At 36.5% G+C, this 27508-nt stretch overlaps 1 protein-coding gene across 5 annotated transcripts in view; it reads left to right on the top strand.

Moving 5' to 3' along the window:
• KIF13B (kinesin family member 13B) overlaps positions 1-27508 on the top strand; it is a 144496-nt gene that overhangs the window by 54107 nt on the left and 62881 nt on the right. For all 5 annotated transcript variants that reach the window (XR_005557764.1, XM_039351970.1, XM_039351968.1 and 2 more), the window contains 9 exons: positions 2533-2713; positions 3813-3900; positions 6732-6866; positions 8435-8547; positions 8926-9037; positions 16346-16558; positions 19286-19396; positions 22965-23099; positions 26814-26944. Coding sequence is in view for 4 of the 5 variants with exons in the window: in XM_039351970.1 (XP_039207904.1) it covers positions 2533-2713; positions 3813-3900; positions 6732-6866; positions 8435-8547; positions 8926-9037; positions 16346-16558; positions 19286-19396; positions 22965-23099; positions 26814-26944 (1219 nt within the window). In the remaining variant the exon portion in view is untranslated. The remainder of the gene's footprint in view (positions 1-2532; positions 2714-3812; positions 3901-6731; positions 6867-8434; positions 8548-8925; positions 9038-16345; positions 16559-19285; positions 19397-22964; positions 23100-26813; positions 26945-27508) is intronic.

Genomic DNA, 27508 nt, shown 5'->3' with positions numbered 1-27508 from the left:
GCATGATTGGTTTGGGGTGAAAGGAGGGAGTTTGGGAACTGCAGGTAAGAAGTCCTAATCCAGCATATTCACCTACCAAACTTGAGTCAACCACAAAGCAGTTAACAATCAAAACAAGCAGGTTGTATGGGGAGTAGACTATTCTTTAGATCAGGAATGGGGAACAATGGCCCTTCTATGACTTGGGGACTTCAATTCCCAAAATTCCTGAGCCAGCCATGCTGTCTCAGAAATTCTGGGTGTTATGTGCACAACTCATAAAGAGGCCATTGTTCCCCACCTCTGCTTTAGATGGACTGATTCAGAGTGTAGCTCTTTAGACATATTGAAGAATAAATTAGTTAAATTTTCTAAAATTATCCCCCAACATTCTGCCATTTTGCCATAATTTAAAGCAAAGATAGCCAACCTACAGACCTCCAAGGTATACATCAGAAATTAGCAAGACCAAAATGTTAGATTTTGGGAAGAATTTTAAGAACTGAAATAAAATTCTCATTAATAAAACCCAAATCTTTCTGGATCAAATTGATTTACTTCTATAAGGGCAGAAGTCCTCAAACTTGGCCACTTTAAGACTTGTGGACTTCAACTCCCGGAATTCCCGAGCCAACCAGGGGAAGTTAAGGAGAAAACTATTTCTATGAGTCTCTACTTGGCTCCAGGCATCAGTTTTGCTTTCCAGTTTTAACCCCACAGGAAAGAATGAAAATTTGATCTTATCTATTTAGATGTTATTACCAACCACAACCACTGCAGAGACCAACTGACACTAGCTGCAAAAATGTTGTTCACTCCTCTTTAAAATGCCAAATGAATGAAACCCACTATGCAGGCTTATAAATATGAGCCAGATGTTTTATTGTCATTTTTTAAACAATTATATTAATGTTGACTGTACTCCACATGGCTCTAACTTGGTAAAGATAATACCGTGTTTCCCTGAAAACAAGACCCAACTGAAAATAAGCCCTAGCATAATTTTTCAGGATGCTCGTAATGTAAGCCCCACCCCAAAAATAAGCCCGTTAAAATCGTCAGCCAGAAAGTCGCATTTAGTACCATATTTCCCCGAATATACGCCCTAACTGGAAAATAAGCCCTAATGCGTCTTTTGGAGCAAAAATTAATATAAGACCTGGTCTTATAAGATAAGAGATAAGATAACTTTTATTGTCATTTTTTTACCGTGGACATACTGGCGCACATTAAAAATGAAATTCTGTTGCTTGCTCTCAAAAGTGTACACATACATAACACACATATAAACATGCTATATACAACATATGTATATACCTACACTCTTATATATAAATATTAATCACTGTCCATCTTGAAGACATAGCGGAAAGAGGAAGCTTGAGAGTTCACAAGGTTAATACTGTATGGAACAAAACTGTGACTGAATCTGGATGTTCTGTTTTGGATGCCATGAAGCTTCCTCCCAAAAGGTAACAAGGAAAACAGATTGTGAAGAGGATGTGTAGCATTCCAGACAATCCTGCAGACCCTGTTCAAGCAATGCTTCTATGCTATGTCCTGGATGGAAGGGAGGGAATTGCCAATAATCTTTTCTCACCACTCTCTGCACTGCCTTCCTGTCTGAAGCAGTGATGGTTCCAAACCAGAGTGTAATGCAATATGACAGGATGCTCTCAATCATCCCTCTTTAGAAAGTGGTAAGGACAGAGGAAAGAAGATGTGCTTTTATCAAACAATGCAGAAAATGCAGGTGCATTTTGGGGGAAACACAGGTATGAAGGACAGTAAGGTTAAGAGAAATAGAAAAATGAGAGGGGAGAGGAGAAGGGAGAGAAGGGAAAAACAGCTTGTCTTTTTGTTTTCCATTAGCCACTGAAGATACTAGCTACTATTGGGCACAGAATAATAGTGAGTTAATATTTATGGTAACTATGGGTTGAGGACAAGACAGGAATTTCCTATCCTTGACTCTCCTTGATATATTTTGTTTAATTTATATATAGCAAACAAAAGAGCTGGAGATCCAGGATAATATTTGTTCTGTAGGGATGCAACCAGATATAACCCTTATTTATCTACGGCTTGATTCTTTTTCACATTAAGCAGATAAGCATCTGCTGCCAGTGGTATAACTGACCTTGATGTAATAGCACAGGGAGACCGTTACAGTGCTCCAACTCACCTATGCAATTTGACAAACCAGTTTTGTATGTTTACACATTTTTCCCATGTGATAGAGAAAACAAGATAGTTATAGTAATTTATTCATCCAGCTCAGTCAATAAATTCAATTAGACTTAGCTTGATTTGTAGAACTATAACCATTTATTTACACTCTGTAAGGCATGAAATGTTGGGCTGTAATATTTGTAAAGGAACTTTTTCCCATGAATTCAGAATAATACTTTTGCTTCATCTTTTCATCCCTAATAATGGAAGAGTTACCTAAATCTGCTTGTAGATTTATTTATAAATGTCCTCACTAAAACTTCAGGGGCTTTCCCAACATTTCTAATTTCTTAAAACATGTTTTATTTCTCTTTTATGCAGGATCTGGAAAATCCTACACAATGATGGGCACAGCTGATGAACCTGGACTAATACCTCGGCTCTGTAGCAGTCTTTTTGAAAGAGCCCAGCAAGAGGAGAGCGAAGAGCAGAGTTTTAAGGTGGAAGTATCCTACATGGAGATTTATAATGAGAAAGTCAGAGATCTGCTGGACCCAAAGGGGTAAGGAAGGGTTTGGGGAACACCGAGATTGCAGGCAACCCCGTAATCATTTGGTGGGCGTGGAAGTCTCCTTCTTCTGCATTCCTCACAAGGTCAACATGCATTCCTTCAGAGCAAAACCAGTAATTTTTGTTTCTGGGGATGGGCCTTCTTTCGGTAATTAAGCATATGCTTTGCATGCAGAAAGAGCTTAATTTTATCCTAAGCCTCCCTAAATAGGCCGGGAAAGAGTCTTCATTGGAATTTAAGAGAGCCACTCTCTTTTGCTTCACCACCAGAACTCAGCTAAGTGAATCTATATTATCACCCACTATATGGCAGTCTTCAAGTAGTTCTCTGCCCCCTCTCCCCTCCAAAATTCTTAAAGTCTTGCTGAAATTCCCAATACTGAAATTTGCAGGATTCTAGCATTCTCAGACAAGGTTTACTTAAAACTTTTTTTAAAAAATCCATTTACTTTTTTAAAATAAAGCTTAATTTACTTGTAAGAGTCTGCTGAGTTTTTCAAAAATAGTGTTGACAGTGTTTGATGCTGCTCCTAGGTGTAAAGGATTTCTTATATTTCATGGAAGAATGGGAATCCATGGTTCCATCTATCCTGCCCCTTTTCTGTTAACTATACCCAGTAATTGGCTGGGGTGGGGGAGAAGTGGGAAGGAAAATAACTATCTTAACTATTTGAGTAGGTTTTTAAATCTCAAAATTACCTCAGGGAAATTTAAGGTCAAAAATCTGTTAAATGTTTTAAATAGTCCCTGGAGCAGTATGTTGACTGTTATCTTGATAACATGCAATCTGGATAGCCTCTGTCTTTTTTCTTATCTTTGTGTGATAGTATTTTTGTTGTTGAGAAATTCACCTTGAGAAGAGTGAATTAGTTCCCCCAAGATGGACACTGAAATTGGTCAGCCAAAAGCATCTTTATATGCTGGACACAGTCCAATCAAAATTGAAACCTGATTTGAGGTTAAGAGGAAAGGTCTAAGCAAATGTGAATCAGCATGACTCAGAAGTGCCTCACTGACAGTATTGCATGGACAATATTGCCCATTTACATTCTTGAAATGTAACCTCTTGTTCTATGTTTGCTTTTAAACAGGAGCCGTCAATCTTTAAAAGTCAGAGAGCACAGTGTTTATGGACCTTATGTAGATGGTCTTTCAAAACTAGCTGTTGCCAATTACAAGGTAAAGAAATTCATTATAATAGGCTTACCTAATAATGTTCAGTGGAATGGTTATCATCACCCAATTATTTATATACCTCTTTTCTACAAGAACATATATCCAAAACAGCTTACAGTACGTTAGAAAATAATAGTGAATCAGTTAAGATGTAGCAATTCTAATCTGTTAACCTGGGATTTCTCAGTAAGCAAAATCACTGGAAGGAAGGGTCCAACCAATTCCCCTCACTAGGGATTTTTGCACAGGATCTCTGGAATTGAAGTGCAGAAACAAAGTCAGTGGGAGGGAAAAGAAAACCTCATGCCTTCCCCATCTTGTCCATGGTCTGTTCAGGATTGATGAGAGGGAGCATCATGGTTTCAGTACAGTTAAACAGATCTTTGACAAACTGATCTGTCTGGCCTAGTGATCCTTGTGCTTGGTTAGCAATGGCTTTCCAAGATTAACGGTAGAAGTCACCTGCACATTTTTTACAGAAGATACTTCTCTTGTGTTGTATTTTAAGATGAAGTTTAACAATTGAGATCCAGCATCACCAGAAGCAAAGATAAAGTGTTGTTTGAAATATCATTATCTTGTTTTTAATATCTTTGCTGTATTTGCCTAACCAGTATGTTTCCACCCGCAGTGCCCTTGCAGTTATGAACTGCCTTTTAGGAGGCTCTCATCCTTCGAATGTTTATAGCTGTAAAGCTAACGAGGCACACTAAGATTATTTGTTTGCCCCCATCTTCATTTCTGCCATATAAACCCACGTAATGCTGCAGAAATTTGCTGAATTACAACTCCTGTTGTCTGCAACTAGCATTACTATGGTAGTTGATAGTGGATGATATTTTAGTCTGTTGCATTCTAGTGGAAATTAGAATGAGGAAGGCATCTATAGAACTATAATCTTGGGTATCAGCTCTGATTTCATAACACAGCTCCTAACTGACTTGGCTGGCTCAGAAAGTTAAGAAGGGGTGGAGTTGTTAACATTTGAATGGGAGACCATTTGAATGGGAAATATCAGCTGAAAAAACATCTGAGAAGGAGGGAGTGGTAAAACCACTTCCATATTATTAGCAAGCGTTCTGTGCACCTTGGTGCACAGTCATGCTGGCCACATGATCATGGAAATGTCTTTGGACAACACTGACTCCCTTGGCTAAGAAATGGAGATAAGCACCATCCCATGGAGTTGGAAATGACTGGACAGGGGAAACCTTTACCTTTAAACTACCCGGATGTTTTCATGAGGTCATCAGGAGATTTTATCTTTGCCTTTAAAGAAAGAAGAGAAAGATCTTGCAAAACTAGTTTAGCAAGAAATTGTGGAAGGCTTGTTTGCAGAACTTTAGCAATAGCCTGAAGTGTCTGAGAATATTTGCACTTCAACAATCTAACTGGGACTCACAAAAAACCAAGTCAAAAACACAGGGAAATATATTACACTGAGTATAAATCATGACTCCTGTTCAGAACATGTACACTACTGCAGACAAAAACTCTTCCTCCAACTTCAGTGTAATTTTAGGGCAAATTTGCACATGATGTTTTGATGAAATTGTTCTGTTTGTAAACTAAAATTTGAATACTGCTTTGTTTTGAGTTTTTCAGAGGTTTAAAATAAAGTATAAATTTTATTGGTTGACTTTTGCAGCAAACTTGCTGAGTAGTCTAACATAATCCAGTCATCTCATAAAATCATCCATTTGAAAATGACCTCAAAGGCCATTTAATGGCTGCCTTTGGTGCAGTGTACCCCAGAGACCTCTGCTTAAAAGCCTCCGATACAGGAGAGTCCACCACGTTCTAAAGCCATCTGTCTTAGTTTCTCTCAGCTTGCCTTGCAACAGAGTAATAATAATGCTAATCTACTATATAAAGCTGCTGTAAGATTTAATGAATGAATATATGTAAAGCATGCATCTATGCACATGCGTACATCATGTCTTGCTTTTGTTACACTTCCAAGTTTCAGTAGGAGAATTTCTCTTATTCAAATAAGGACATTAAGCATACTGAATGCAATCAAGGCCCAAATAGTTCAGATGCAATACTCACATTTTAGCTGAAAAATTTTAATATGTCCTAATGAAAATACTAAGCAAAATTGTAACCTGAGTTCCTCAGACCTTACTCCTAGAGGCCCCTGAACAAATGATGTTTGGAACATATTGAAGCCATACAGATGTCTTTAGAAAGTGGTGGACTCTTCTGTACGGGAGGCTTTTAAGCAGAGGTCTCTGAAGTATATAACACCAAATGAGAAGGAGAAGATGTCTTTGACTAGATGACCTCTAAGATTTCTTTCAACTCTGTGATTCCAGAATAGATAGTCTTTCTACTGAACTAGCACCCATGCCTATCAGAGATGTGGGTGGCTAGAGATTCCATGTCACAGAACATGAGGTCTCCAAGGTTGCTTGAACTTCCCTAATTTTTATTTTAGAAATCCATCACCACCCTGGTGACTGAAGATAACTAAAGATAACTAAAATGTTTTTTTTTTTTTTGCTGTCAAGTAATACTTTAATTAGCCAGTTTGACAAAACAGAAGCAGTGTGTTATTTTTCTGATCTGTGCATATAGCATTTAGGATAAATCAGGGAAATATATTATAAAACCATGATTTATGTGGAGCAATAAGAACTTGTTGTGCTCACTGAACATACTGTAGCATTCTCTAGCCTCTTGATAAAACCAAGACTTCAGTGACTGAGACAAGACATCACATTAAGCTGTGGTTTGTTTATGATTTGTTGAATGAGTCACATGGCTTAGTTCATATCTCAAGTTATCATATCTCACTAAAATACAATATGTTTTGTGATTCTTTTATGTAGGATATAGAATCTTTGATGTCTGAAGGCAATAAATCTCGTACAGTTGCTGCAACAAACATGAATGAAGAGAGCAGTCGATCCCACGCTGTTTTCAAAATTATCCTCACACACATATTGTATGATGTAAAATCAGGGGTGAGTCCTGCAATTTGCAGTACAGATAAATAACAGAGTTCTATAAAATCTGAATGAAAAAAATTTTATAAATGCCACATCAAAACAAATATTTTTGCCAGGATTTTATTCCTGTTTACTTGCTTTTAGAATAAATCTTGTTACTCTAGGGCAGACTGGGGAACCTGCAGTCTTCAGATGTTCTTCATCTCATACTCCCATTAACTCCAACATTTTGGTCTAAGGTCGGAGATGATGGGATTAAAGCCTTCCTGAAGATCACAGATTCTCAGCCTCATCATGAGAGGTAGCATAGCCTTTCTAGGAACAACAGTGCTATTTGGACACACTTGCTGAAAACCATGAGTTTTAAAAATAGTGTAGGATACATTTCCAGGTTGAAATCTCAGACCTTGTAACTTTAGGGAGAGTTGCTGTTCTCTACAGTTTGTTTGGGATCTGAACCAAGAGAACATTATTTATTTATGAAAAGTGATTCTTCTAGAGGTTTCAGTGTTATCTGAACATTTCCTAACAACATTTGGTTGTTTGGAGCTTACAGATAATAGATAATATATCCCTCGCTTTCTAGGAGAAATAAGTCACACCCTAAAAAAGGCATCCATAAGCTGTTGTGTTTCTCCATTCCCCCATCCCACTTCCCAAAGCAATAAAAGTAAAGTACATGTTGAAGCCCTGGAGCTGGAACACTTGAATTTTTTTAGCTACACTACTAAGGATTGTCATTTCCATTTTAAAAAGCATTCTTCTATTTTCCCTTACATCCAAAAAAAACCATATTAAAGGAAGAGCATTTTTTGGAGTAGCAGGTACCTCACTTCTCCACATATTTTGAGAACACCTGCACTTAGTTTTAGGAACATCTTATAGTTTTCAAGCCTCTTCTATCTTTACCTAAGTAGGCTAAAATATAATACATGAACTGAAAGTCCCTTGTGAACCTGAAAATGTATAGAGGTCTTCTTCTTTCACTTTATTTGTTTTTGAGTAATGGAATGATTTCTTATAAGCAAAAATATGCAGCCATTATTGTCTGAGTATAGACTAGTTAATCCTGTGTCTTTTCTCTTAATTATTTTGGTTATTCCATTCTTGGAAAATTAAAGTTAAAACTCACCAACATGCAAGTTTGATTTAAAAGCTTTTAAAGCTTTGTTATTTATAGTGGTATGGGGCATGGGGAATTCATTTTGTGTTACATTTCCTTTTAATCTCTTATCCCGTTGTTTTCCCCCACCAGTAAAATCTAGATCAGCTTTGGTCACACGTATTTGTGCTAGATGTTAACTGTTGGCTTGGTGATTAGGGGAGCTGAAACTTATGTAGAAGCCACGAGAGATTTCTCTATAAACTCTTTGGAATAGGCACATTTGTTATACAATAAATAATTTATAATAGCATTACACAGTTCACACTTAACTATCTCTTTAGCATCAAGGGTTTTTTTCCCATTGTCACTTTCCCTTCCCTTCCTTTCTTTTCTCTCAAACTGAGAAAAAGTATGAAGGGTATTTTGGGGTGCTGAGGAAGTGATATGTTATTGGGCTAATGCTATTTTCATTCCACAGACCTCCGGTGAGAAAGTAGGCAAGTTGAGCCTGGTTGACCTAGCAGGCAGTGAAAGAGCAACCAAGACGGGAGCTGCAGGCGATAGGTTGAAGGAAGGAAGCAACATCAACAAGTAAAGTTTACCTTTTTAAGGAATTAAATGTTTTTAAAAGGAGGGTGAAGGCAAAAGTAAATATGTCCTACCGTTCTTTACTTATTCAGAATGACAACAAGAAAAAAGAAAGAAACATCCTTTGACTTTTCCCTCCAACTTTACTTTAAAAGAAATAGGACTTCCTTCTTTGCGTCTCTGAGATCTCAGAAATTATTAGATTAGAAACAAGAGAAAAATTAAGAATTATTTTGTTCTGGGTTCTGTTTAGATTAGTTAATGCTTAGGCAGTTTTATCCCTAAAATCAAAATGCAAATTAATAGAGGGACCATCTATTCTTATGTGTATATCTGATTCTAATCACCATATAATTACAGAATCTTTTTCTCCCAATGCAGGTCTCTCACAACTCTTGGGTTGGTCATTTCAGCCCTGGCAGATCAAGCGGCTGGAAAAAATAAGAACAAGTTTGTTCCTTATCGTGACTCAGTGCTCACTTGGCTACTCAAAGTAAGTGAGTTGTTACTCAGGAGGTCAAGGAAGATAACATTCTCTGTTTCAGGTCTATTTGGAGGGGACACCTGCTGAAAATAAAAAAAATGCAGCTGCTGATTTCAGTAGAAAACCACAGTAGCTCTGTGAATAATTCTCATCAGAAAGCTGTCTTCTTTCCCCAGGAGTAGAATTTCCTAGCTTTTTGAGAGAGTTGGATCCCCTTAGGTGGCTCCACGCTCAGACTTGTTCCTAATCAATAGTGTGCTCTCTTAGTCAATTTACTGGCAGCTGCATCCACAGCTTTTCTACCATAAAAGCTTTACCATGCTTTACCGCTGGCTAACATCAGAGATGTTGCTTTCAATTGTTAGCCATTTGATGTCCATTGAATATGAGTGTGGATTGCAATAGCTCAAGAGATACGGTTGAAGGGAGGTCAATCTCCTGCAAAATGAAAGAGACAGAATTGACAGTGCACTGCAAAAAAAAAAAACAAAAAAAAAAACCTGGCTTGGTGTTTGCGGAAGAACGCAGCAGGTTTGGAAGAACTTCAAACAGGAACAAAATGCTGGCAGGAGTTCAATGACACAATTTTATTGCTAAATTTTGTTTTTACCTGTGGGCTGATAAAATATATTCATACAAATATTATACTTTATATATCCCAATCTGTTAATGCCAACAAGGATTTTTAATTCAATTTGTTATATCAACACCTGGTTCTCCAAGCAAACACTTGCTCTTCTTGAACACTGTTTCCAGTGTTTATGGATACTATACTATTAAACTCAATGGATCCCCTACTGGTGACTTCTTATAAGCAATTTCCCAACTGGCATTCAAACATGTAAAGCCTTTGAATATGCAGTTAATAGTTCCTTTTGGTTATTATAGCTAAATCCTATTGCTAGCCCTTCCCCTCTTCTGTAATGTTTGTCTTACCTCTGAAAAAGCCTGTTTCTATATTTGCTGGCAATGAACTCCTTAAATTCCTCTTTCAATAATAACTGTAGTACAGATTGTCCTCGACGTATGACCACAATTGAGCCCAAACTTTCTGTTGCTAAGTGAAACACTTTTTTAAGTGAATTTTGTCCCATTTAACGACCTTTCTTGCCACAGCTGTTAAGTGAATCACTGCAGTTGTTAGTAACTTGTCAAGTAATCTGGCTTTGTTCGTAAAAAGGTTGGAAAAGGGGACCCCGTGATCCCGTGACCCTGGGACACTGTGACTGTTATCAATAGGAGTCAGTTGCCAGGCATCCAAATTTCAATCATGTGATCATGGGGGCGCTGCAATGGTTGTGTGAAAAGTGGTCATAAGTTACTTTTTTCAGTGCGGTTGTAACTTTGAAAAGTCAGTAAATGAACTGTTGTAAGTCGAGGACTACCTGTACTACATGTTCTTCTGCATCCTGAATTTGTGACCAATTTCGTTTGGTGTATGCTAGCATTATATGAAAGCTTTCCCTCACTGCTGTTACTCAAATTTTGCAAGACAAATTGTCTTTTTTTTCCTTTTAAAAAAAATCCCAATTACCAACGGGTGAAAGTTTTAAGTCTTGACTATATGCACCGGGCAGGGACCTGGATTAATTGTCACTGTGTGAGTCACTATATGAGATGGGCAGCTATACAGATGTGATGAAATAAAAAGGCTTTTGAGAGTTCTTCCCATTTGCAGATTGTTTAGCCTTCCTTCATCATTTTAATCTTTATTAATATTAAGCATTATTTTAATTGCTCTTTTATGTGCCATCTGTTGCTTAACATCAGGATGCTCATCTTTTGTGGATGGTGGGGGTCAGGGATCACACATTCCAAAATTGACAGTTCCAGAACAAAAGAGTAAGTGGGAACAGAAGAAATTTAAAAATAATTAAGTTTGGATTATATTATAGTAATTACATATCTATAATTAAATACATGAATTATGTCAATAGGATTATTTCTCATGTAGTTAATAATTGCTATCTCTGTTACATTAAACTTTGCAATTCGGTGGCAACATTTCAAGTGACAACTTTTGTGAAGCTAAGAGGTTGTGCCAACTGTACTTTAACACTTGAAACCCCAAAACAGTGTTTTAAAATCCCTTCTCCCCTTTCCTATATACATAGGTTATGCTTTTTTCAATATTATAGTGTGAAGTGATATTTTCAGAGATTTTACATTAGGGAATAAGCAGGATGTGAAGTGGCTTGATGTTTGTTCCTGCCAAGACAATTCCATAGAATAAGTATAGAAAAGAATCTATTTCTTATTTAATAGATTTATATCACTAAAAGAAGAAAATATTCTCCTCCTTCCTCATTCCAGCAAATCCATAACTGGATATGGAGAGACTTGGTTCTTCTGTTAAATATCTTGGAGAGGGGTGGAAATACATATTGTCTACGTTTCATCCACTGGGGAAAGGAAACTCAAGAGCAGCATAAATTATAAATGAAGAGTCTCATTAAAAAATAATGACAATATGTATACAAATTAAAGATCTTTTAAAAAGGCAAAAGCCTTGAAAATTTATATGATAAAGTAGCTACAAAACAATTCATCAAAATCTTTTCCCTTCTGTTGAAAAAAAAACCTTTCTAAGTCTAATGTTGGCAAAAAACATATACCAGAAAAATAAGTAGAAAACTATGCAGGAAGACTCTATAGTTTTTAATAGGGTAATACATTCCAAATAGGGCACATAGCTGAGAATATTATTTATCTCCTTGACAAGCAGGTTGACAAATTTGGGGATTTCAGCCCCAAATAAAGTGGTAGAAAACAAACCTATGAGTTAATGTCCTGTGTTATGTTTCTAACATCAAGACAACTGCAGATAGTCCTTAATTTAGTTGTCAAATATACACAAAACAAAATATCAAACTTATTTTAAGATCAAGGGAAACTCCTTTCATTTTTTTAAAGCAACCTTCACTGCTGTACAGGATATTCAGGCTTATTATTCTAAGGCTCTATAAATAACTAACTTCAAATTCATCAACTTTCTTCCACTTTAAAAAAAAATGAATTAGTTCTTTAGGAGCCACAATTCTTTCCAAGTCACAAATATGAATTTCAGGAGCAACAACAATATTACAAAGAAAACTCAATAAAGTGCCAGCACATAGTGAGATATATGAAACTTGGTTTTAGCTTCAGTTGAAGTCAGCTAACAATATTATGAGAGGTCTTGTATAAAGACATTAAGACAAACTGGTTTTGCTTAAGTGAGATTGCTGCATTACATGCCTTTGTGTCATACAGACTGAGTTGTGAGAAGCAAACATAATTGCTTTGGGCATTGATTCAGTGACCTGCCTTTTCTTTCTCCTTTCTTTTTGCTTATTCCAAGCTCCAGGTAATGAAAATGGTCCCTTGCCTACTTTTAAATGGCTTTTTTCACTCATTCTACCCGGTAGCTGAAGTTTGGCCTTAGAAGTCGAGGGCATAAGAATTTAATTTTCTAAGGAAATGCAAGGCTTTTGTAAATATGCAGATGGAGAGAGGGAGATGTCCCAATTATCTTTTTTCAGCAGAAACTGGCATAGCCTGAGAATAGGTCTAATCTATCTAAGACTCTACTGCAGCCAAGTCTATGTGAAAGAAGAACATAATAGATTGGATACAATATCAGTCTTCAGTAGTAAATTTCAGTTTTCCAGAAACTTAATGTCTTATTGAGTAATTTATTGGTTACATGTCATCAAGCTGATGTTGGCTGTAAGTGACTACATAGAATTTCTCCAGGGTGATGTCTTTCAGCTCTTCCAGTGGTGCATCCATTGCAGATATGGATCTATCCATTTTGCTGCTAGTCAGTTTCTTCTTTTACCTTCCACCTCTCCCAGTATTAGATTCTTCTCCAAGAGAGCTACATCTTACATAATGTGTCCAAAGCAGTATAATTTGGACCCTATCATTTTTGCTTCTGGGTTGATTTGTTTCATGATCCTTTTGTTCATTTTTGACTATCCAGATATTCTCCAACACCAGAGTTCAAAAGCTACAATACTTTTCCTATATTGCTTTTTGAGAATCCAGCTTTCCCTTCCATAGAGTGTCACGGGGTACACTGTTCTGATCTTTGTAAGTCTAAATACATTACAGCATCTGAATAGCTTTTCCAGGACCTTCACAGCAGCTGTACCAAGTGCTAGTCTGTAATGTATTTCCCACCTGCTTATTCCTTTATTGTTGATAATTGATCCTACAAGTCTAGTTTTGGCAAAAGATTCCAAAAAACAAGTCAGCTATATTAGAAGCTTTATTGGAGAGAAGAATGAATCCTTAAACACAACAGCTGATTGATGTATCACAGAGCAATGAAGTCTGAGCCTTTATGTCAGTCTGTGCACTAGAATTTGAACAAGGCTTTTTCCTTCTGGCCCATCAGATTTTAGGGAGACTGAGAAATGAATGGAAAGGACAGTAGATAATCAGCAATCAAGAGACACAGAAGGCAAATCCGTTAACCACTTACTTTACAAATGTTTCAGTCAAAGAGGCAAGAAACTTGTGAAGAAGCTTCATTCAAAGAGATACACTCTTCTCCACTACCATGAACTCATTATAAGCAAGGCCTAGAAGATTCTCTTTACTTCCAGAATCCTGCATTTCCATCAGACTAGCACTAAAACACCTTAGGTCTGCAGTTACTGCATTATTGAATTTCCCCAAATGAATAAAGTTTGACACTGCCTTTCTAAGTTAATAAATCCTTAGCTAGTCTCTTGATGGCTTTGAGAGGCAGGCAGTAAATATTTACATATAGTAATATTTTCTAGCTTGAGATGATTCCTGCTGTGCCAGTCTATGTCCTTTCCCTTCTAATTTTTTTAAACGGGTAAAAATCATGTTCTGTAACCTTTTCTCTGTTGGGAGAAGGGGAATCCAGATAGTCATAATCTTTTCCCTTATAATAAAAAGCAGCTTTTGTAAAGAGCAATGTTGAGGTGGGAAACAACAATGGTTAAATTCCATTGTCCTTCCTTGCTTTTCTCTTTCTTTGTTCAGAATCACAGCCTTCCTAATTGTTACTGAGTGTGTTATGGTTTCAGAGAAAAGGAGCATTGAATTCTGTGCTCAACTGCTTGAAGGTTTCAGTCATGCTTTTGAGCAACTGTTGCCCCTGTGCTGAATAGAAGGCTTGGAATGTGGAGTTCCTGGGCTTGGCTAAAAAGCACTGTGATAGAACAGCAAAAGAACCCAATCTGGGCTCAAAGCTGACAGTGCTTAGCATAACATTTGAAATCTAAACAGATACGTTATTTCTAACGATTACAAGGGTAAGGGGAAGCTATCATTTCTTTTGTTTTCCTTCAGGATTTTTATGCCACTGAATGGCTATTTGATTTAATCATCTTGTATAGTTATTCACTTCTGTATCTGCTTTAAAAATCTAATTTGTGTTAACTTTAAAAGAGACATTGCAAATAACTTTCGGTGGTCGGGCCTAGATGTTACGTTTCTTCTTTCGTTCTTTCCTTGAATTTTCATTTAGAATTTGTGCCTGCAAAGTATCTTCAAGAAAGCTTCTGTCCATAATAAAAGTAATCAGCTAAGCCTTATTATGGAGAAGTCTCTAGCATCACAAGCTCAGCTATATTAAAACTATGAAGGCATTTTATTCCCACAGAAGGAAGATGGGAAAAATGCTTGTGAAAAGGCTTGAATACCCTACTATACTTTCTATACTTTAAGCTTAATTAACATTAAAGATTAAATACGCCTGAGGCAGCCTAAAGAAAAAAAAAACCTGGAGTTTATGTGTTTCTTTATTTTGTGAGCCTTTTTTGCTTTGCACTTGATTCCTGTGTCTTTAAGGGTCCAGGCAATGTGGGATTCAAATATGTGAACAAACAGTTCTCTGTGTGGATGCCACTTCCAGAAGTCAGTTCTGGGCCTGGGCCACAAAAAATTAGCTACCGGTTCTGGGTACAGGGAAGGGATGGGGTGGTGCATTCTTATTATACTGTGAGAAGAGCTCAGAAAGGAGAAAGGAAGAAGGGCCGACCAGCTAGCTCAGGGGTCTACAAACTTAGCAACTTTAAGACCTGTGGACTTCAACTCCCAGAATTCCTCATCTAGCCATGATGGCTGAGGAATTCTGGGAGTTGAAGTCCACAAGTCTTAAAAGTGCCAAGTTTGAAGACCCCTGAGCTAGCTGGTAGTGGTGCATATTAATAAACATGCATAAATTCATCATACATTTGTTAGTGCAAAGGGAAAGTGATCCAGCAAAGGAACAGCCACCAAAGAAATTAAAACTGGTACTTTTCCCCTTTTTTCTACAGTTTGTAATATTTTATTAGATTACAGAATAAAATACAGGAATACAAAAGCAAATAGTAGGACACAGTGGGGAGGAAAAAAGGGGGAAAAGTGGGGGGAGAAGGGGAAAAGAGCAGACTTTCTCTGTTGCAGTAGAAGGAAGCATTAACATTGAACCTCAACTTTTTTACTTTTCCATAATATTATAAACTAGCCATTTCTATAACAACAAATGAATCTAATCAGTAGAACCCAAAATCCCCCCCCCTTTTTTTAGTCATCAAGTTTTTGACACCTTGCTAAGCACTGGTGGTACTCAAATATTATCATTTCCTAAAAGTGGTACAATCTGTGGCAAGGTTGAAAAGCTCTGGTTTAGACAATGCTCTTGAAGGACTTTATACATTTGGAATATGTTATATATTATTGCTACTGCTGAAGATTGGATTTTGATTAGTATCTAGCCTTTTGTCTTAAGGTTTAGAAAGTTATGCATTATAATAGGGTTATCTTCATTTCTCTCCATTCTCAGGCAGGGGAAGGTGATGATTACTTGGCATAGATTTAAAGCTGAGTTTTCCACATCTAAAGCAAATGTGCAAGAAATTATACTGAACTTTAAATTAGGGAGTTATGAAAGCTTAAATTCACCACAATAATTAGGAATGTCTCAAAAAGATTTATGAATGATGCCCAGCAGCTATGCACACCTACATTTTGTAGGCAACTTAAACCAGCCTTATACAACCTAATGACTTTTAGATGTCTGAGAACTGCTTGCTAGAACTGTTATCCAACAGAGGTAGGTTGTGCAGGGTGCCTGGTTGTGTGAGGCCAACATAAAGTATATACATATCACCTACTGTCTGCATTTTGTACAAATATCATCAGTAGATATTTTCTTGTCAGAGGGATCAAAGGTAAGTGGTATGGCATCTGCTTTGCTTAAAGTATAATCAGTCCCTTGTCATGGATAGGTTACTCCTTGTTAATCTTGGAGATGGATGACCTTATAATTTTTTTAAATCAAATTCTTATTCTCTGATTTCACATTCCCAGGACAGCCTTGGTGGCAACAGTAAGACTGCAATGGTTGCTACTGTCAGTCCAGCAGCAGATAATTACGATGAGACACTTTCTACCTTGAGGTATGCAGACCGAGCCAAGAACATTGTGAACCATGCCGTGGTCAATGAAGATCCCAATGCCCGAATCATCCGAGAACTGAGGGAGGAAGTAGAAAAACTCAGGGAACAGCTTACCAAAGCAGAGGTAAGTCTTGCTGCACAAAGGGCAACAGAAGGAATAATTCATTTAGTCAATCAGTAGATTATGTCCCTCTCTTCCAAGTTTAAAGCACATTCCAACCCAATTTGCAAATAATGTAACCTGACTTTGAATAATGAAGTTCCCTGTGTACTGAATATGTTTGCTAATTTTTTAGATTTTGCAAATTGCAAAGAGAAGGCCCAGTAGTGTGCTTTCTGCTAGGGCAAGGTTATAGATTGCCTATGTCTCTCTCTCAAATACTCCTCTGATCATGCTATGCCTATTCACCAATAGAATGGCAGAACCTTGCTTCTCACATCACACAGATCAAGGTTCAGTAAGCAGCCAATTCTGAATCTGTGTGCAAGAGATTTTCTTCTTCTTCCCTCCAGGTTTGCTGGAAGCAGATCTACTGTCAAGATAGGTTATATGTTCCGCAAATATTAAATAGTATCTCCAAAATTCAGAAGCATAGCCATATTGCTGTATAAATCTTGCAGACAGACTTCCCAGAAACAAATGCCTGGCATTAGTAAGCAGGCTCAGGTTGTTGGAACAAACATAGTTTATTTTTGTGTAAGTGTCTGACAGCCTCAAGAAGCTACACCTCTGAATCAATCATGAAGACAACTGAGGGATTTTATTCTAGGGAGCTAAGAAGCGGAAGCTGAAAATAAAATTAGCTTAGTCTTCCATAGGAAGATCTTCTTATAGGAAAAAAAATATGGATTGATCAGTTGGTAAAAGATAGTGGAGTATTGAAAAACAGATCTCTGGAAAAGAGAATTCTGATGGAGGAATGTAATGGCTGGCAATCTAAGATGGATCTAGATGATTTGGGTTATTGAAGGTGTATGGCTTAGTAAAGAAGAAACCTAAGAGATAGTGTTACACTAGTGAAGGTTTGTTAGCCTGAGAGGAACTTGAAGATTCCTGAAATATTACAGGGCAAGTTCTCAGAAGCTTGCCAAACAGAACTGCAGGCTTGATTGTGCCTAGCACAACAAAGAGGAAGGGGCTCCAGGGGATCTTTTTTTACCCATTGCAGATGGTTTTTCAGGCTGCATTCCCAGAATCACTAGTCAACCTGAATATAACTTGCAGAAACCCAACATATCTAGACCTCTTTAGGTTGGGGAAGACAGCACTTGCTTCAATCATACCATAGTTTCCATTTACTAGTTCCTAAAAAGCAAACAAACACATACAATCAAATAGAGAGAACAACATTCCTGTGAGATAAAGGAACTTGAAAGTAGGATGAAGCTAGAATTTCTTCTAATGGATTTCACATATATTGCAATAGAAATAGTAATCTAAAACTCAGGTTTGGGGCTCTGCTGACCTTGTGAGAATAAATAAGTTTGTAGCTGTGCATGCTGGGTTTATTTTTCACTCAAACTTCACTTTTCTAGTAACTCCCTGGCTGCCCTGATCCTTCTTGATAAATTTTCCTCTTTATGGAAAACAAGAATTTAGGATGATTTACACCAATGAGACTTCTCACGTACAGCCCTTTTGACCAACGCATTATGGAGTTGCAGTTTGGCAGGGGGTGCTTGATAAAGTTCTCCTTGTAGAGCAAGGCAAATTTGGTAACCTCTAAATCAGAAAGCTTTCCTGTTTCCTATTCTGTTTTCTGCCCAAAGCACAGCAGAGTTTTTTCCTTAGCCCACTTTAATGTATTGCTTTCTGCAGTTTTGGAGCCCTCTGCAGGTCTAATAATACCCATTTTGCAAATCAGATCTTCACCCAAAATTTGGAAGGACCTGAAATTGTAGCCCACATATTTCATAAATATCCTTTCTGTAGTCACTATAATTCTGTTTCATTAGTTCTGAGGACATCTTCATTTGCTTTTTACAATTGAACTGGAACCCTAACATGTCCAACATTGCAACATTTATTTCAGCTGCCATCACTTTACATAGGAAATTATTCTTTTAACTTTTAGGATTCTACTAATATACTTTTTCCCTTTTCATGTTTTATGTTTTTTTAGTTTTCTGTTATATTTGACTAGTCATCAATCCTAATAAAATTTATATACACGTATACATGCATATACATGCTTGCTTATATATGCAAGATTTATATATATGCACATACCTGTATATCTACATGCACATACCTACATGCCTCATCTACATGCACATACCTACATGCCTGATACCTACCTTTTTGCAGTTTAATATTTAGTATAAAATAAGTATTTTAGTTTTTTATTCACAAAACAGTTTTATAATCCCATTAATTAGTTTTAATACTTAGAATCCTTAGCATTTTATAACCTGCATTTATAGCAATATAACTGAATTACTTCATTTACTTTAATTGATTTTAGAAAATATTTATGCTTTTAATTTAAGCCATGTAATCTATTAGAATAATTGCACAAAATGCTGATCAATAACTGTAATAAATTTAATAATAATATGCAATTGTTACACTTGGATTTCCTCTCGATCAGCATTGTAGTAAAATGCTGAGTTGGAAATTCAGATTTCTTTTTCCACCCATATGCAGGTATCCTCTCCCAGTATTACACTCAATAAGGACATAGGTTTCCTGCATGTATTATTCATGATAACTACTTTTCAGTCATATAGATTACAATGATAAGATCATGAAGAATGCATGAAACCTTAATTTGGTGACCCTTCTAAGGAGAATTCCACATTTTGCTTTTTCTTTCTCACCTCCACTTCCCACCCACCCTTACTCTTTTAGGCTATGAAATCTCCAGAATTAAAAGAACGTTTGGAAGAGTCTGAAAAACTTATCCAGGAGATGACAGTAACCTGGGAAGAGAAGCTCAGGAAGACAGAGGAAATTGCACAGGTCTGTATTTTTGTATTTGCTGGCACATAATGATCATTACTGTCACCATTTAAACAAATCCTTTATGAAAGCTCATTATACCTCTGGATAAGCAGCACAATTTATGATCCTATGAATGAATTATTTTTTAATTCCTAAGATGGTCAATTCAAAGAGAGATTATTGTTGCAAAAGCAGTGATCTTCTTCTGAAGATCAAACTTTGGACTGCCAAAATGAAGCCACTTTCATGGCTTTGTTGTTGGCCAAAACTAAATCATTGTTGATACATGTTTCTGGTAGTAACTGACATACTAGCAAATGGGCTGGGTTCTACGGCTCTCTACATTCACACAGCATGTTGTTATCTGTTAAGGATACCGATTGCCAACCCTACTTTTAAGTATTCCCTCAGAAGGCCTCCATGGGATCCAAAAATCAAATAAAAAATTAAAGGACCAAATGAATAAAAAATACTTCATAAGATCTTAGGAAATATTGGTGTTCCCACTTAAAACCTTGTATAGATTTGTTGAGAAAGACAAACACACAATGAAATTGAGCACTCGCCTGAAAATTAACATTCGTTTGTTGCACCACAATTCTACAAAACTCTTGACATTATATATGTGTAAAGCCACACCCTATTTCCACCAGTGATTCCTGCTAAGAACCATTTTCTAAATAAGTTTCATATTGGAATAAACCGGATAAGAAGAAATACTTTGGAGCTTAATCATCATGCATACCTTTTTAGCTTATATACCCAAGGCCCTGGTTTCTCAATTAATGGCTCTTGAGACTAAATTGTACAGGAAGCTTGAACCTCTTTTCTCCTCTTCCCTGGATCACGCACATATTTCCTTTTTTTTTTTTTTTGACAGTGGCTACTTTTGTCCCAGATTTTCTTGGGAAATGATGTTTTTTTTTTTTAATTTTTATTTTTAACCAACAAGACAAAACAGAACAAAGCAAAACATAACACACATACACACACAATATATACTCCTTTTTTTACAGCAATTACGTAACGATAATCTAATATTTACATTTTCCCCTTATTCTTCTTTAATTTTTTGTCCTTATAGCCCCATTATTACATTTTTTCCTTCATGTTCCACTTCTTACTAAGAATAATTCATATTATTATTATTATACATTATTGTACACATATTTTCACTTTTGACCTTTCCATATTATTTCTAGTCTCCAACCAGACATACACCTTGTTCCATACTATATAATACTCTGTGTCTTCCTTTTATTTTATCTCTTTTGTTCATTTGTCCATCTCAGCACAGTCCAGGATTTTTCTTATTACTTCTTCTTCTGATGGTATATTCTCATTTTTCCAGCACTGTGCATATGCTATTCTTGCCGCCGTTATTATATGTAAAATTAAGTACCATATTTCTTTACTATATTTTCTATTTAAAATACCCAACAAAAAGATCTCTGGTTTCCAGTCTACAGGTTGGTCTATTATTTCTTGGATCCATTTTCTTATTGTAGACCAATATTTTTTTGCAACTGGGCATGTCCACCATAGATGATAATATGTTCCATGTACTTTTTTACATTTCCAACATGTTGGCGAATTATTCTGGAACATCTTGGCAAGCTTTGCAGGTGGAAGATGCCATCTGTAAAACATTTTCAACTGGTTTTCCTTGAATGCCACCGACATAGTCAATTTTATATTTATTTCCCATTTCTCCAATTCTATATTATATCCAAAAATTTTTGCCCATCTAATCATTGTGTCTTTGACAACCTCGTCTTCCATTTTATATCTCAATAGGTATTTGTATAAATTGCTAATTAATTTTATTTCTGTTCCATGTATAATTTTATCCAATTCTTGCGGCTGTTTTTGGATTTCATATAATTTTTTGTCCTCTGTATATTTAGATTGAATTTGTGTAAATGTCCACCAATCAATCTCTCTGCCAATGTCTTGTTCCAATTCTTGTTTTGTTTTCAAATTTCCCTGTTCATTTACTAATTCCTTGTATCTAATTATCTTATTTATATCCAATAGGTTTGGGTATTTCAGAGCTTCTGTTGGGGATAACCACATTGGAATTCTTGTATAATGCTTTTGTTTTATTTTTTCCCAAGTCTGTAACAATGCATTCCTAACTATGTGTCTTTGAAAATATCTGTGTATTTTATGTTTTTCTTCCCATAGAAATGCATGCCACCCTGCTTGCAAATCATGTCCTTCTATTGTTAAGACTCTAGTATTTTTCAAATCCATCCAATCTTTTAGCCAAGTTAAGCTTGATGCTTGGTAGTATATTTCCCACTCTGGGAACGCCAATCCCCCTTTATCTTTCATGTCTTGCAAGAGTTTTAATTTAATCCTGGGTTTTTTCCTTTGCCATATAAATTTAGTGATCAATTTATTTAATTCTTGAAAGAATGTTTTCCCTAATTTTATTGGAATAACCTGGAACAGAAACAATATTTTTGGCAATACATTCATTTTGACCGTAGCGGTCCTCCCTAAAAATGAAATTTGCAAATTTTCCCAATTTTCTAAATCTTTTTTTATCTGGTGTAGTATTTTATCATAATTGTCCTCCTTAATCGAGGAGCATTTTGCTGTAAGTCAGATCCCTAAATATTTTATTTTCTTGGTTATACTTATCTTTGTTTTATCTTCCAATTCCCTTTCTTGTGCCTTTGTAAGATTTTTTGTTATTAATTTGGATTTATTCCTATTAATCTTAAGTCCGACTACCTCACCAAATTCTTCTATTTTTTGAATCGATTTAAAGCTGGTTTCTAATGGATCTTCCAAAATAAATACCAAGTCATCAGCAAAGGCCTGGACCTTATATTCTTCCTTTTTAATTTTTAAACTCTTTATTTCTTGGTCCTCTCTGATTTTTGTAAGAAGTATTTCTAATGATAAAATAAATAGAAGAGGAGAAAGTGGGCAGGGACTAAATTATACAGGAAGCTTGAACCTCTTTTCTCCTCTTCCCTGGATCACGTACATATTTTCTTTCTTTTTTTTTTTTTTGACAGTGGCTACTTTTGTCCCAGATTTTCTTGGGAAATGATGTTTCATATGGCTAAATTTCAAATCATATCAGCAATACTTTTTCCTGGGGGGGAGGGGTTAGGCTATATGAGCACAGCCAAAGGCAGTAGTTGTAGGACAATAACATTAACATGTCATTGAATTGGACAAGTCAGTGATTTCAGGATCATTTCTTTTTTATATTGCCGATGTTGTCTTAATTTGATGAGTTAAGTCTAAATGTTGGTATTCGTTCCTTTCTTTTTCAGTAGTTTGGTAATGTAATTTCTGGGATTCTGGATCTGAGAAAAGGGATTGGAACCAAATATGGGCCAAGGGTTGCAGGTTTTTTCATCCAAAATAAAATTTGCAGATTAGGAGAGCAGCTGTGGTCGTAGCCATTCAAAGAGATGGATAGGGCTATAGTAGCCAATCATTGATTATGCCTTTTGTTTTCTTTCTGTTATGTCGGGGGGGGGGGTGAAGAATAATCACACATTGTGGGAGAATATATAATTTTAGTTGTTTTTCTAATGGTAATTGTGTTCCTCTCAAATAGGAACGGCAGAAACAACTTGAAAGCCTTGGCATCTCTCTTCAGTCATCTGGGATCAAAGTGGGTGATAACAAGTGCTTTCTGGTGAATTTGAATGCTGACCCTGCACTCAATGAACTTTTGGTCTACTATTTAAAGGTGAGATACAAGAAAGATGTACAAGGTTGTTTTAAAATTGCTTAAGTGTAAGAAGCTCTTACAGAACTTGTTCCTGAATTCTCCTCTAAGATCCATTGGCTTTTGAAAAGAGTCACATAGAAAATATTTCAAAGTCCACTCTGGATTTGATAATTTTTCTTATGGATCAATACAGATTTGTTGGGCAAAAGCAGATTTTGTGACATTTCATTTCTGTCAAACTGAGTTCTTCAGGATACAGAGCTATTTATTCAGTGTCAGTGTACTCAAACCCAAGATTTTATTGTTAATTGTGAACTGCTTTCAATAGACACTAGGGTATGCATCATTCTTTTTTATATTATGAAAAGCAGAACATTTGTATCAATCATGATTTGATGTGTGCAGTTGCAAATCAAATTCCCCATAAATATATTTTCAATACCATCATCAATTTGTGAATATAATCTGATTGGAGAAAATATATACTTCAATACTTAGCGCTTAAAACACTATACAATATTTCTCAGCAGCTTTATACCAAGTCATTTTTATTGCTCCCCTTGGGGTTGGCTGCCATGGAATTGAAACAGATTTCCCAGTTCTCGCTTTCTAGCTAGTTGCAAGCCATGATTATGAGGAAACTTGATTTGCACAATCATGGCTTGCATTACCACACATATAATTCCAAGTCATAATGCAATAGCAGAAGCATCAGGCAAGGAATGCAACTTCGTGAAGCTAGCTCCTAAATGGATAGGCTGCCATTTAAAGCAAGCCAATAAAATAGTATTATTTATTGCAGACCTTTCTGGGAGTTATGCAACGAATGGCTCTTTTTCATATAATGTTGTTTAGATATGTCAAAGCTGTTTATAAACTTATTCAGACCTGTGAAATTATTTTAAATGTTGCCTCTTTAAGGAGAACCAGTAATCTTATTTATATTGGGCTAGCACCCTGAAGAATGTAAGGATGGGGGTTGGGGAAATCTTTAGTTATCATTGTTCCCTTGAAGCAACAAAAGAGCTGACTGAATAGCTTCAGAGAATTTCAAGGCAGTGTAGGTGTCTAGCTTTGTCAGCTGGCACTCCCCCCTCCCAACTAGTTCCTGATGCCATATCTGTTTCTTTGCTACTCAGCGTGAAGGCCTTCAAAGAATGTCTTGGCAACAAGATACAGGCAGGGGGTGACCTTAGCTATTTGCAAAATATTAAGATTTCATTTTAGTACCCAAAGTACCCTAATTATTAGTATTAGTACCCTAATACTGGTATCTTAGAATTCAGAAAGGGAAGGAGAGAGGAGGGAGGAAATTAGCACAATCATTTCAGCTCCTTTGTGTATTAAGTTTAGACTCCTTCTTTAGGAATGTAGAATAGTGACTTCTTTATTAAGATATGCTAGACTTAACAGTGCTGATCAAATTTATAATAGGATATTACCCCAAGGTTCACCACAATATGAAGTCTCTCTTAGTGTCAGCCCTCCTGGATTCCTGACAGGAAACATGTCAGCAATAAAGGAGAATTGCTGAGCTAATTCTCCTTTATTTTAAGGCTACGTTAACATAATTTTGGAAGTCTGAAGGTACAAATTTCTCAGTCTCTTTTTACAACATGATCAGTTGGAGACTTCCTAAGTCTCTCTCTCCGACAGCCAATTCTACTATATTGTAAAACTCTAATAACATAATTTCACAAATCTGAAAGTACAAACAACCCACCATCTCTTTTTACAGCCTGATCAGTTAAGATGGGTCCTTTCTACATTTCTTTTTTGTGATCCTTAAGCAACTGAAGTATCTTTTCCCCTCCTCCCTCGTGGTCATTCTCACATAACATTACATCTTTTCTGATATCATTTTGCATTTTGTCTTTTTTTTAAAAAAAAAATAATTGAGATCTTACTGTCTGAGTAAGCCTTGTTTAAATGGATTTAGAGAAATAGTTCTACGCATTATTTAACTCAGTATCTTCTTAGCTTATAGTGAATATATATCTTTTAATCAAACCTACTTTTAGTTCTTACATTCCTAGAGAGACATTTGAGAGAATAGCTTCATAGTGCCCATTTCTTTTGCCTTTTAGCATGATTATTGTGGTTCATAGCCTCTGACAGGTTCATCCTATAATAGCATGCACTTCCCTTCCTTCTTTCAATTCAGATATATTGTTCAAGTTTATAATGAGCCACATGCCAGATTGTCTGACGGAAGAATCTGTTCCAAGTGTCAAACTATAAAGAAATAAAAATGACAATGAAGCCCAAATCCATAAAAAGTTATCATTCCAAACAACTGCAGCGAGTATTGTTATTCAACATTCAACAGGGAGGCTGCATCTGGAGGGCCTCAGGTTCCCTGCCTCCACTCTGATTTCCCCTCTTACAATTCAGTCTTTCTATTATGGTCTTCAATGGGACCATTGTTGTATTCTCTGCTTTCAGAAATGAAGCAGGTAGCATCCATAAAGGATGCTTTGATTACTCAGAATGATGCTTCCCTGCAGCCACAAAACAAAACGAGATCCACTTGATATCTTGGTGCGAAGCGTTCAGGCAACCAAGCAGCACTTTCTGATCTGAAGAAAGCATTTCCAACTAATTCACCTTCAGTCAGAAGCTCGAATTCAAAAATAGAAAGATGGTTGTTGATCAATCCCAGAGGTAAGGGATGCTATAAACCAGGAGAGTCCTACCTTGTAACTTTTAAGACTTGTGGACTTGCAACTCCTAGAATCATGGCTGGCTGGGGAATTCTGGGAATTTAAGTCTAGAGGTCTTAAAGTTGCCAAGATTGGAAACCTCTGCTGTAAACTATAGCTTAGCAATTCTAGAGCACCCAGCTTTCCAGGCTTATTTGGCTATGGCTTTCTTATTCTGAGGATTTATGATGAATATTATTAAATGTAATTGAGTTTTTACTATGATGTTTATTTGTTTTACTGTAAGCTGCTTTGGGAAGTTAAAAAAGGTCATGGAATTTTAAGAAACAAGGAAGCATGCTTCTTTTTCCTTTCAACATTCAGACTACTGTCCTAGAAAGACAGGTGAAGATCAGTAATATTAGTAAATTTAATGGCAGGAACAGTATAATTTCCATTATAGTACAGCCAGCATCTTCTTGGATGAATGACTAGCTGGATATATTGTTCTTTATCAGAATTGTGCCCCGATTTAAAAATAATATAGGGGAGAAGAAAGGAAAGCTAGTTCAATAAGAAGTTTGATTTGTCTCTTTTTTTTTTCTCTTATCCTCTCATTGTTTCTCCCATTTATTTCCTGCCATCATACTTTCCTTTTTTTTTTTTTGCTGTTGTTAAAGAAACAATATACAAAAGTGGATGCACTGCATTAAAGCAAATACAAACAAGTACAATCCTGGATTATTTCTATTTTAACTGGTTAGATAGTATCTGTAACTCTGAGGACTGGAAGCTGAGCTTGCTTTTTCCTTCTTCCTCTTCACAGTTCATTTTTTTCTGTTTTGTGATTTTATACAGTAAGTGTAAGGGAAAGTAATGACCGAGTGCACACTTGATGCTAAGTTGTGCTGCAATCTGTTTAGTTTTGCTTTATTGTGATGTGAAACCAGCCATAATTTTACAGATTACAGTTTGCTAGAGCACTTTGAGATAGCTGGACTAAATGAAGAGAGAGTGGTCAGTTTCATATGTGGCAAGTACTATGAATTTCTGTTGGATTTCAGTGGACCTGATCTTGAATCTTTTGCAGGAGCACACACTCATTGGATCTGATAATTCCCAAGATATACAGCTCTGTGGATTGGGGATTCTTCCTGAACACTGTATAATAGATATCACTGGGGATGGACAAGTCATGTTGACGCCTCAGAAGAATACTAGGTAACTGAGTACTGTATTATGTCTATAGAGGCAAGAATTTTGCTCTTATATCAGGATTAAATGAAGCATGGAAGAAGTTCCACAATTGGATTTTGGAACCTTTGTAGCTAAATGAAAGGACCCACGTTTCCACTTGTTGCTTGCTTTTTTCATTCCAACACTTTTCCAGTAGAGTAAATGCATGCACATAATTGGAATAAATAATAGTGCCAAAACTGTGGGCTTCCTTGGCTCAGAATGTTTTATGTATTCAGTAAAGTGAGAGGGAGAACTCATTGAACATCCCTGCCCCCTGCTGCATTGACCAGAAGCCCTGAAACAAGCAACATGCCTAGGACTGAGCTGCAGTTTTCAGCTATGGAAAGCAAAGTGGCACGGGAAATTGCTCAAACCAGTTGTTGCTCCCTCTCCTAAATGTTCATGCTCTGTTCCCTGGTAGCATGTATCTGGTGGGTGCAAGAGAGGCTTGTTTGAGATGGTTTTTAAACAGCAGATGGGACAGTTGTTACAAAGGGATAAGTAGAACTGGAAAAAACGACTACCTCTTTCAAGCAGGAAGAAGAT

Source organism: Crotalus tigris, unplaced genomic scaffold, assembly GCF_016545835.1.
Source record: "Crotalus tigris isolate CLP2741 ecotype Arizona unplaced genomic scaffold, ASM1654583v1 scf7180000018388.308857, whole genome shotgun sequence".
NCBI lineage: Eukaryota > Metazoa > Chordata > Lepidosauria > Squamata > Viperidae > Crotalus > Crotalus tigris.
This window is presented reverse-complemented; position numbering and strand designations above follow the sequence as displayed.